Here is a 12,419-nt window from a genome sequence, read left to right on the forward strand (position 1 = left end):
TGTTTATGAACCTTCAGCCACCTGTTGTAAAAAGGTGGAATCTCCCCCTTGTGGCTATCCCTTTAGCCACTCCATGATAATATACCCTTCAATTACCTGAAGCCAATGTGAATCCTGCCATCGTACAACTGCATTCTCCGGTGGATGGATCACAAGAGGCTCCTGAACCCATACAGCCATTATTATGGATCCCACATGAGCGGGTATCACTAAAAGAATAAGGGCAAGTTCCTCCCCAGGATTCATAAACTATCTTGATGCGGCTACGTGTTTGGCTCCCAACACTGCATATGCTAGAACACTGGCTCCATGAGCTCCAATCTGGAATCAAATGGTATTCAAATTAAAATTTATCAATTACTATCCACACATATACGCAACTCTATCCTTGTCTAACCACACCCCTCTCTCTCCTCATCTAATTTTCAGTTAAGGCTGGGACTTTCTTTTTTTTAAGTATTTTAAGGCTGAAAATATTAAAGGGTGTTTTTAACATTCAGTTTAAATAAAATTTAATAACTAATGAATAGAAAATAAATAATCTAATGATTAATAACAATATTTTAGGTTGTCATTATTTCTTATATCACTACTGATCATCAATTGATAATAACTTAAGTATATTTCTGGAATTCAAATATAAATAGTTTTGTGAAAAGCATTATGTTGTGACCTTATCGTGGTTCTACTATCAGAAAGCCATGAGTGAAGACGGTACGTGTTTATTGTAGATCTGTGTGATTCAACTCTTTCCTAATCATACATGTGCTATATGCTAATTACAATATTTGTGATCATGTGATTAATATGACGTAATCATTAAGATATTAGATTACTACACATTACACTGTCAATTCATTATTCTCTGAAGCTATTAATATAAAAACAGTGGAACCTGACTGGCCTCAGGGTAAGAAAATTGTATTTAATTAGTGTAAAATAGAGGGAAAAATATCATACACACATGGAATCATTCAACTTCCCACCCCCCCCCCCCCCCATCAAAAGTCCAATGGACCGTCCCTAAACTGCTCCAGATATCGTCAATGCATTTATTATTTTGCTGAGGCAATCGCTTTCCCTTTTCCATATCATGGCAGATAACATGTCACATTTGAAACGATTAACTTGAACAAAAGCTTAACTCACTGCTGCATGATATTGATTTATTGACCCCCTTGACTAGCCACCTACGTAGCTATACGTAAAACAAATATTTACATCCTGTTCTGGTGAATTATAATGTCAGCAAAATATCCCTCTCGAGTTTCTATAAGCTAATAAAGGGGCAGGATGAAGTGGTGTAAAGAAAGTGTCATAGAATACTATTCAAATCTTGTGTGCCTTTGATTTTCAAGCAAGGATCCTAAGCTAGCTTCGAGACAGAAATAAAGTGAAAATACCATACATTTTTGTACTTTTTCGTCACGTAACTCTAAAACTTTCTTGAAGCTATACCGGGCTTGTTATAAACACATATACAAAAGTTGGGTTTTCTGTAATAGGCCTAATATGTGTGGAAAATCACTGTACTAAACTAGATCGATGATGATAAACAAAACCCCCGAACAATTTTCAACATTCCTAAACAAAGACAAATTCGATCACAAACCAGCCAGAAACAATTCAGCGGCAACGGGATGGTTTATAAAAGCCTGTAAGAACAGTTTTGGATATTTTAAAAGATCAAGGTGGAAAGTTCACGTTTTGACTTATATGCTGAACGAGAACGAATAAAGTTTTGACCTAAGTGTACCTGATAGTACGCAGTTTACTGGAGGAGGCAAAGAACGTCTTCGCCTACTTCCTAGCCAAGCTTCCCCGCATCCACAACACAAGCAAATACATAAAAGAATCAGAAGAGTTTTCGCTTGCATCTCCAAGGCCGGGTAAATGGCCTACAGTAGGCTATCGTGAGACTAAATTTCTCACTACGTCAAGGGCTATTTATTTACTCCATGCTTGAATGAAGTTGGCGCTTTAGGGGCGAATACTACATCACAATTATACTTCGTGGTAAGAAACCAAAATATCCTCATCGCATTAAAAATCTATTTTCCATCACGCAAAGCTTACATGAAGTATTAGGCTGTATTCCAGCTGTATTACCATAGCGACGTCTTGTCACGCCACTTATCGTATGACTTCCTGTAATTTTGTTTATGTAAAAAGATATTTGCAGTCGAATTGTCCCAAAGGCAAAATGTTTATCCACAGAGACAAGACTCATGCGTATAAAGTTTACAAACAGTCACAACAGACACAACAAACATAGTACGAATTACAAAACATACAAACTTAACTCACTGCACTAATGCATTATATTCTAAATATAATGGGTTTTGAGAAAATTGTTAGTTTTTTTCCCGGTCGCTGTTTTGCTACAAATCCTGTTCCCAATGAATCACAATCGAATTCAATCATATGATTAGCTTGCGTCGCAGCGCTAAGGGGAGGGGGGAGGGGTCCTTGGCCTCTCGCCGACCTGTACAGGACCCGAAATGATCCCAGGACCCGAAACGATCCCAGGACCCGAAATGATCCCCAAAAGTAACCCAACTGATCCCGGGACCCGAAACGATACCGAGGAGTCCCCGAATTCAACCCCACGGAATTGCGGTAATGGACAAAGGGAAAGCAGAAGAAAGCACTTCCAATTCTTAAAGCATAATTAAGGGTTGACAGCGAATCTATTTCTAAATAACATGACTTCAAATACTTAAATTCCAATACAATACTTCTATTTATTACATTGCCCCGGCGATAAACCCATAAACAGAGTCCAAAACAAATACACAACTTTTAATTGCTACTGAAAGGAGTACAACATAAACATAGCACAGCCAAAGCACAGCCTTGCTCAGAACAACCAAACTTTTGACCTTCGAAACATTTGCAGTTCCAACACATGACTCTGACACTATAAATCTCGTTTCCGTTAAACATCACCCTAAAAATCTATATTCATTTGACAACCAAACGTGTTTTTCACCACGAAATCCATGTTCACACGAGCGAATATTTACCGGCAGCCGGTTTGGCCGAGAAGATGGAATGACAAAAGCACACTGAGTAATGCACTCGAACAACCCTTTTACTACCGTTGCAAAATATTAAGAGATGTGGCTTTTGTTGAAAGCAATATGTGAGTTTTGAATTTCCTTATGTAGTAGTGCGTACACCACTGCATGATTTCTCTCTATCTCTCTTTATGATAGGTCTTTCATTCACCGAACACAAACAAATATTTTACTACGGGAAAGCAGAGGCATGTCTAATCTTTGGAGACATTCGTTTATGGCTTGTTATGTATGAACTATTTATACACGCCTGGTTCTTCAAATAACCATCACGGGAATTTTTATTTGACCCCAATTGCTGACTCAACCAAGCTGTCGAAAGCTGTATTTCCCGCGCAGTCGTATATAAAAATCTTAATACTATGGTTTTAGTTAATTCAAATTTCTGGATAGTGACAAAAATGACGCTAAAATGTTTCGTATGTTTTTAAAACTGAAAGCCAATCCTTCCACATTCCTTTTGTTTGTCCATTACTGCAATTCCTTGGGGTTCAGTGAGGGGAGTGGAGATAGTATTGTTGTTCTTGAGATTCGCGCCACTTTCAAATTTGCTGTCAAAAAACCTCTCTTCAGTATAAACCAAAGAAATCGGATAGATTGATACGGGGATTGAAAAATCTAGGCAACACTTGTTACATTAACAGTGTTGTCCAGTTCCTGGTTTCTTCGAAAAGTTTTATAAATGATATAACAGCAAGACACCAAATGTGCAAAGGTAAGATAATCACCATAGTATAAGCTTATAGTACTAGCGCGATTGCCTGGAAAGAAAAAGTAAACATGTTTATCTATGAGACCACTGATCAGAGCAAAGGTTCTTTGAATGTTCAAATCAATATCAACAGTTTTTCGATGCGATCTACAAAGTCTGTAAGTTTTGCTCGTAGTCGCTTTACTCGTCCAGTCTCCGATCCGATCAACCTTAAGTTATAATTCATCTCAAGTACTTTGAAAGAATTGTGAAAGAATTTCTTTGTTTTTACCTTTCCCTTTAATAAAAACCATAAAACACATCGCCATATACATCAAATTTCAACTGTCGGGAAATGCGTCTGGAGCAATGACAATGTTCTGCCCGGGGATTAAATTGTTTATTTTATCATTAGTGTTTGTACATGTCCAGTGTGGCAACGGTCGATAGCACGCCAAACTTCTGTACCATGAAGTGCTATGAACTAGCGCGCGGAAGTGGGGATCTATTCCCATCTGTAAATTTTTTTTTTCTTTCTATTTTAGCAAATATTTTTTTCACCTTTTTTATACTATAGCTAAAATGTGTATTACATCCCAATTAAGCTCGAAATAGGCCAACAAGTGGAGAAGAAAGTCAATTACATTGCAAAAGTGAAACATCAAATAATCAAGACAATCAACCTACAATAATGTCAACTAAACCTTTTTTTATACGGTAGTGCCAAGATGCCTTCTCTGTGAAGTTAAGAATGTCTTGCGTGAGATCCATGCACCATCTCATGTGCCGTATTCACCAAGGTGTTTGGTTGAAACTATACCATGTTAGAGTGTTTTATTTTTGTTGATATTATCATGTGCACTTTTTGTTTCCTTTTCTGTTATTCCGGTAGTTTTCTACCCAAATCTCATTCCCTCTTCCCCCACATCTTGGTAACTAAAACTCTCTCTTGGAAATAACCCGAATACTAGTCAATCCGGCCTTTTGAATTCATTTCATGGTTTTTTGCACCTAAGCCCTATTTTTTGGGGGGAGGGGGGGTGGGTTCATTGAAAGTTTTCGAAAAAAACAAAAAAGCCAAAATAATGATCCCTGGGTCCCTGGGATCACAATTACTGTCAATCACTGACATGTGCATTAATTTGTCTTAAGCTCCCTGCCCCCCCCCCCCCCCTCCCTTCCCCACCACCACCTTTCTCTTTCTTTTCTCCCCATATACACGGGTTTGGAAACCACCTTGTCATGCTTGTAAAATAACAGAACTCCTACAGTTGAATGATCCGAATTGTCTGTCTTTATAGAGTCATCAACAGTGAATATATGCAATAGACTAGAAAAAATAAAGTCATTATATAGTCTCAATTAAGCTTGTGTTGTGCAGCACCTGATTATAACTAAACAATTTTGAAATTTGATATCCATTGGTATAGCTCTTGGTCGTCAATTCACAATCTTAAGACAAGAGGATGCTCATGAGCTTCTTATTGCCCTCCTATGTGGAATGGAAGCGTTCGCAACAACAAACATGACAAAGTACGTATTATCGGCATAACACCGCAACGCAAACCAACCCCCTACCCTCTACTAACATATATTCAGCATCAGTATTTGCGATAACAGACAATCTGTAAGGAATTGACTAGATTTGGACTAAACTTGGCCGTTAAGTAAATGCGGAAATAATCTAGAGGACATGGGGTCCAGTGTTGGCGTGTTATACCAAGGGTTATAACGATGAGAGCTCATCTGTAGGGTCTAGGTAAAAAACGGATTTTTAGTCATATTTTCATTAGAAGCCTTTTTTAGATACGCGTTTTGCAACTAAAAAATTCGTAAAGAGCAACCCACTTTGTGTCTTAGATTTCATTCTTCCCGAATCAGCGTCCTTGATGGCCCATGGCCCCATGCGTCCTTGAGGACGTGGCCCCATGCGTCCTTGATGGCCCATGCCCCATGCGTCCTTGATGGCCCATGGCCCCATGCGTCCTTGATGGCCCATGGTCCCATGCGTCCTTGATGGCCCATGGCCCCATGCGTCCTTGATGGCCCATGAGTCCTTGATGGCCCATGACCCCATGAGTCCTTGAGGGCATGGCTCCAGCCCCAGGATAGAGATATTTGCCGCTTTACGGCTTCACGTTCCCCCCGGCTTCACGTTTGCTCCTCGTGTGGAAACAGCTCCAGCAGGCAGGAGGATTTCTATGATCTCAGTATTTCTATAACTGAAAAGGTACTCCTTTTTATTAACTATAGGTGCTATGTAATGTTATCATGGACCAACACCAAATACATCAGAAGTATAAAAAAATGGGGTTTCACAGGAAAAAAAGGTTGGGGAAGAGGACTAGTTTCCCGCGACAGGTCTGGTCACTCCAGGCGAAAGATACTACAGAGGGGCAGGCACGTTTCCCGCGACAGGTCTGGTCACGCCAGGCGAAAGATACTAGCGAAGGGCAGGTACGTTTCCCGCGACAGGTCTGGTCACGCCAGGCGAAAGATACTACCGAGGGGCAGGCACGTTTCCCGCGACAGGTCTGGTCACGCCAGGCGAAAGATACTACCGAGGGGCAGGCACGTTTCCCGCGACAGGTCTGGTCACGCCAGGCGAAAGATACTAGCGAAGGGCAGGTAAGTTTCCCGCGACAGGTCTGGTCACGCCAGGCGAAAGATACTAGCGAAGGGCAGGTACGTTTCCCGCGACAGGTCTGGTCACGCCAGGCGAAAGATACTACCGAGGGGCAGGTACGTTTCCCGCGACAGGTCTGGTCACGCCAGGCGAAAGATACTACCGAGGGCCAGGTACGTTTCCCGCGACAGGTCTGGTCACGCCAGGCGAAAGATACTACCGAGGGGCAGGCACCCGTTCCTATCCTAACAGTATTTCTTTCTTTCAATTGTCTGGCCATATTGTATCACCAGTAATATAACAAGTTCCTAACAGAGGTGTTGCGTAATTTGTTTGCAAATTATAACAGTGTTTTGGATTTATTGTACTGGCTGAATTACAATTGATGCCTTAATATAGAGCCATGAAATTTTAGAATGTCTTTATCTAAGAAAAATAGAAAACAGTCATACAAACTTAATGCTTAATGAACACTTTTATTCAGTTACACTGCAGAGCTTCCTCGGCCCACAGCCAGCACCCCAGCAGCTGGTGCTACTTCAACCAGCACTCACCAACCTGTCAACCTCTAACCGGCAGCAGGTGCTAGTCAAGCTGCCATGGGAAAGCACTAACCAGCTAGTTGTCAACCTACCTTGCCATCAGCACCTGTTGATCGACCACAAGTCACTCCACCACAAGAAAACCCCCTATCATCACCAGGTACCATGTGTCGACCAACCTCCTCGCCATCAGCACCAGTTGTCCTGCAACAAGTCACTTTCAAGTCAACAAGTCACAACTTAAACTGCCATCAGCATCAGGCAGTCGCAATCACCCTACAACCCCGCAATCTGCACCTGCTGACATGCAACAAGTCACACCACCAAAGGTTAATCCCATCACCATCTCCAACCCATCATCAACTCTCTATGACTGCACATACTGTGGGGATAAGTTCACACTCAAGTCAAATTTGCAAAGGCACTATAAAAGGAGACATGGTGTTACTGACAGTAATGGAATATCCAGGTGCCAATCATGCAATTTTAGGTGCCACAGAGTGGTAGATCTGATTGTGCACTTGAAAGCAACTATAAACTACAGGGGCAGATAGCAGAGGAAGGGTATGACCTACAGAAATCCGATTTTTTTTATTGTTTTGCAAAGTCAAATTCAAAAAATGAGCTGACAAGATTTGGCCGCAAAGGCATTTGCTGCGATTCAACTCATGGCACAAATGCATATGACTTTACACTAACAACAATATTAGTCATGGATGAGTTTGATCAAGGTTTTCCTGTGGGATGGTGTTTGTCAAGTCATGAGGACTTCACAGTTCTACAATGCTTGGATAGCCATAATGGGAGGCATCCGCCCTGCTAAGCTTATATGCACCTGGCACACTGACAAAGCTTGGCAATTAGAACTCAGAAGAAAGATAGGTAGTAAGCAGGTTCAAGAGGAGGTGTACAAAATGATAAGGACTGCCCTCCAAGAAACTAACAAAGATATTTTTTAGAAACTGCTTCTAGCTCTTAACTACCTGGGCTCAAAAACAAAAGAATTCTATGAATACTTTAGAAAAGCCTGGGTGCCAAAGAAAAAGGAATGGGCATACTGTTATAGAAAAGGAATGGGGATAAATACAAACATGTATGTGGAAGCCTTCCACAGAGTGTTCAAAAGAGTGTATCTCAAAGGGAAAGTGAACAAACGAGTAGATACATGTTTGCTAAATCTCATGCAGTATGTGTGGGACAAGGCCTTCAACAGGATGAAAGAAATGACAAAAGGAAAATTAAGCTATTGCATATTTAAACAACATTTCTAAGAGACACAAACAAAGTTTGCTTATGTCCCTACAAAATGCTGTCAATGTAGGAGAGGAGTATGGTCTGTTTCATCAGATAACAACAAACATGTATACAGAGTAGTTTTACATGCAAATTGTTGCCCGGAAGATACTAAATGCAAGGTGAGATGTGAAGAATGCAATATTTGTATTCACCAGTCTCAATGCACCTGTCCAGACTCCCTCATAACAACAACAATATGCAAGCATATCCACCTGGCAAAGAGACTGGCCGAACAAAAAGAGAATGAGCATAAAAAAAAAGGAAAGTCAATTAGAAACAAATTTAGACCAAGAAATAGAATTCCTGGCCAAATGCGTAGAGTCCAAAAAACCTGATGTGGATTCAGCCAAAGAAAGAATAAAGGAAAGACTCCTCCAGTTATAAGAGAAAGTTGATTGCTGTCACTCAGCAGAAAACAGCTAGAAGATGACTTGACAAAAACACAAAATCTGCTTACAGCCTTAATAAAAAAAGAGACTGATACAATCCCTCTGGCAATAACAAAACTGCTCCAGCAAACAAGAAAATGGAGACGCAGAGGTTCTACTCAACAAAAAAGAAAACTAAAAAAAAGACTACATGTATTGTCAAAGCCCACTAGGGAAGAACAAGATCAAATCCTCGCAAGCTTAACCGACCCTGTCTCTCAGATAGGTAAGGAAGTAATAATGTGTCTGAGATTTTTCAACCCTAGATAGCTTACATACTCTAGATGTAAGGGCTGGTATTTGTGCCACCAACCCCTGTGTCACTTGGCCTCATTATTTTAGTATAAAGCCAAATGTTAGAAGTGTCTGGTTTTGCTTGCAGATAACAATACCAACAAAATTGCGTGACAGTTGTGAAAGGGTACTTGACTGGTAAGCTTATCAGATTAATAAATTCTCAATAACAACAACAACACTACCAATTAACTTTGAAAAATTAGTCACATCTTTTGAACAGAAAAATATTTGGTGGGTTTCCTGTGAGTCCACTACATCAAACTTTGTGTTATCTTTGTGTTCCAGGATGTGTGCAAAACCTGCTGGCAACAACTGGATGTGTAAGGACTGCCTAGAGTCTGCATCGAAAAAGCAGAAACTTGTATAGCACTTCTATCCAATACTTTATTACTAGGGTCCCAGCATGCATAGGCAACGGCAACCTCATAAAATTGAAGGGAATTAGGTTGAACATCATTGAGCATAAATTTACAAGTTTCATTCGAGTATTGTTCTGTATAATCCTGTTTATAATATTTCTAAGTGTTACAGGGCAAAAACTCTGCTATTAAACCTTGTTCGCACTGAAATTGTCTAAAAACCCAAGCTCATACCTGTCAACTCTCCCGCATTAGGCGGGAGTCTCAAGATTTTGGACCCTTTCTCTTTTGGACCCCGTCTTTAATAAGACTTCTTCAGGGCAGACTGCTTTCACTCTGCCCTGAAGAAGTCTTATTAAAGACGAAAATTTGGCAGAGTCGATTTCCAGTTTTTGGTGTATTGCCAGCCAGACGCCATATTGAAAATTACCCAGAAGACCCTGGGGACGAGGTTGTGTTTGTCATGTTTCAGCGCTAGACCCAGGCCTTCTTTTGCTAAATTCCTGGAACTTGTGAGACGAGCAAAACCGTCTCAAACTTGCAAAACAGCGTTATAGCAGTTAAAAAAATCTCAGGTACTACAATGAACAAAGAGTTGGAACCGCTTTTAGGCCCAACAAGATTTGAGGGCGTTCTGTTTACTGAAATAACTGTTGAAGATGTTGGAAGAAAAGTAAGAGTAAGAAACGACCCGCACAGCCGAACAAACCACTACATCAAGCAATCTAAACCGTATTACCCTGGAAGGAAACTATCCACTTACTTGAATTTCCCTGGAATCAAGAATATAACCATCATGTTGTGGTTTTGCACGTTTTTCGGAGCCTTGGCTATGCTGGACGAATGCTCTCCTGTTTTAGGCTGGGTCCCAGTGTGTTGTTTTGTAGTGAGCGCCTTTGGGATATCTTTGTTCGCGCAACATGAAACAGTGTCATGGAAAACTCTACGGCTTGTTCTTAAACAACCCGTTTTCCAGGATCAAAAAGATGCCAATGCCTTTTACAGAGTCACCGTGAATGAGCTAACAGGAGTAGCTCTCCAGAATTATTATAATGGTTATGGATGTGTGCAAGTTCAAGAGGGATTGATTCAGTTCCAAGCATTCAACCCAGAGGCCGTTAGAAGCATGTTCACAGCCCGACGCTTCTCTCGTTTTATGCTTTTTCTCTACTTCTTGGCTGGCGTCTATAACTTTTATTTTATAATGTTCTACTCTCTTGGTTTAAGATTTTAATAATCTGTACCTTGGAGGGGAGGGGAGAGGCTATTTATGGAGGCCAATTCTGGCTTTCACAATTTTGAAATATTCTTCATGTTTTCTGTGAAAAATCATCAAGAATGTTACATAATTGACTGGGAGTAAACTGTTGACAATGCAGCTTTAAAATATATTTTACTTTTGCATGTAAAAATTCAAGTGTGGTTTAGTCAGGTCTCCAGCCACATATTTGTTTTGGGAAATAGAAATTATAGTATTTCCAAATTGACAATTGCAGGATTGGAAGTTTAGGCAAATATTTTTTCAGATGATTATTACACACACTCATGCTCACACACTCTATCTATTACACAAAGTAGTATCACTGTTAGTAGTATTATTAGTATTACACAAACTGTGTTTCACCCAATCATTTGGGTAGTTAATTAGCTAATTTTAGAATGCTGCAAGCATGAATAAATTTATATATTATTTTTAGGTTAACAGAGCAAGAGAGGGCCATTAGTAAGAAAACTTACAAAAGCCCAAAATGCATTACTCTCTGTAAATAAATTGATTCTATTGTAGTGTGTGCACGTCACTAAAATATGGAGGATTTCCTTGGTATTTTTATGTGTGTGTGTGTGTGTGTGTGTTTACCTGATTTTCATGTACTAGGGGCTAGGTGTACTCTTTAACACATCCGTAAATCAGGGAATTAATAGGACCATAGCAGAAGGTGGATGTTTTGGGGCAAAAGCCCCCCCCCCCACCAACCTGTAAGGGGAGTATAGTATTGTTTGTATAATGTTCAGTGTTGAAAATAAAGGTATATTTTTAAAAAAATAAGGGGCATTGCTGTGCCCCCAATATCTTCTTAATGTTTCTGTATCATGCCCAACCCCGCCCCCAACCCCCTCAAATATTTTGAGGCCTGGGTGGTTGTTTGGAAAGCAAATAGTATGCATACAAACATACATACACATAGCATGATACAAATATCAGCTACTATAACATGTATCCAACTTAATTTAAAAAAATGAAATGTTTTTTATCCTTGCTGTGAGTCTGAGGCAGAGCGGTAGCAGGGCAGACGGGGATAGGTAGGGGGAACATGCCCCCAGTGCCCCACCCCACCCAGTGACCATGGGAGGGGGCTTGGGTTTTTTGTCCCCTTTACATGACAGAATTTGTTTTATATATTTTTCGTAGTTAAGCCACCTTCATCCTGACACATTTTCCCTTTTGCGTGGCCCATGTACAGTCTTGTGTCTTCAGAATGCACAGTCTGTCCTAATTTGAAAGCAGAAGCAAGGCATTTCTCACATCGACAAAAACAGTTAATGACCTGCTGTCATTTAAATAGATCTCATTCGTTGCGTTTTTCATTATTTCCTCTAATAAATGCACATATGATGTCGCAGCATATGTCATGAACAAAAAAAGTTTTTCACAAATAAAACTATGTATGCTTGCCTTTTCAAAGACCTGGCAGCCGCATTTTTACTGTCACTGCTTTCAGCACTCTTGAAACTTTTGGTGCGGGCCCCCCCACTTTTCTGAGCAGATGTTTCTTTAGATATATATATATATGAAAGTTTTTTTTAAACCAATGGGTTTCAAGCGGTATACATGCAACCAACAACAAATTTAAAATCCCAGTGTTCTTATAAATAGGATTTGAAACCACCACCAAATCCTCCTCCCCCTTGAAGCCACCAACCACCCCTCCCCTTGAGACCACTCCCCACCCACCCCCCCCCCCCCCACTTATGGGATCACTCTGCCGCCCCTGGGTGATAATGAAATTTGGTTCTTTCACTTCCTGAATTCCATTTTCTATACATAACCCTCCTTTTTATAAAATCTATGTTTTATAGAGGTCAACAAAATATATTATAT

The 12,419-nt window shown here is 40.3% G+C and overlaps 2 protein-coding genes across 2 annotated transcripts in view; one reads left to right on the forward strand and one right to left on the reverse strand.

Annotated features, from left to right (window-relative positions):
- The window catches only part of LOC5518833 (protocadherin Fat 4), a 32,719-nt gene extending 23,115 nt beyond the window's left edge, over positions 1 to 9,604 (reverse strand). Inside the window, exons 1-2 of the mRNA XM_032363532.2 lie at positions 9,554 to 9,604; positions 97 to 321 (exon numbers count right to left, since the gene is read on the reverse strand). Coding sequence (XP_032219423.2) covers positions 97 to 172 — 76 coding nt within the window. The 5' untranslated portion in view covers positions 173 to 321; positions 9,554 to 9,604. The remainder of the gene's footprint in view (positions 1 to 96; positions 322 to 9,553) is intronic.
- Positions 9,605 to 9,802: 198 nt separating this feature from the next.
- On the forward strand, positions 9,803 to 11,363 carry LOC116602264. Its single transcript, XM_032363616.2, has one exon. The coding sequence runs from the start codon at positions 9,903 to 9,905 to the stop codon at positions 10,551 to 10,553; it is 651 nt and encodes a 216-aa protein (XP_032219507.2). The 5' UTR covers positions 9,803 to 9,902; the 3' UTR covers positions 10,554 to 11,363.
- Positions 11,364 to 12,419: the final 1,056 nt, after the last annotated feature.

This window comes from Nematostella vectensis, chromosome 14 (assembly GCF_932526225.1).
Source record: "Nematostella vectensis chromosome 14, jaNemVect1.1, whole genome shotgun sequence".
Lineage (NCBI taxonomy): Eukaryota > Metazoa > Cnidaria > Anthozoa > Actiniaria > Edwardsiidae > Nematostella > Nematostella vectensis.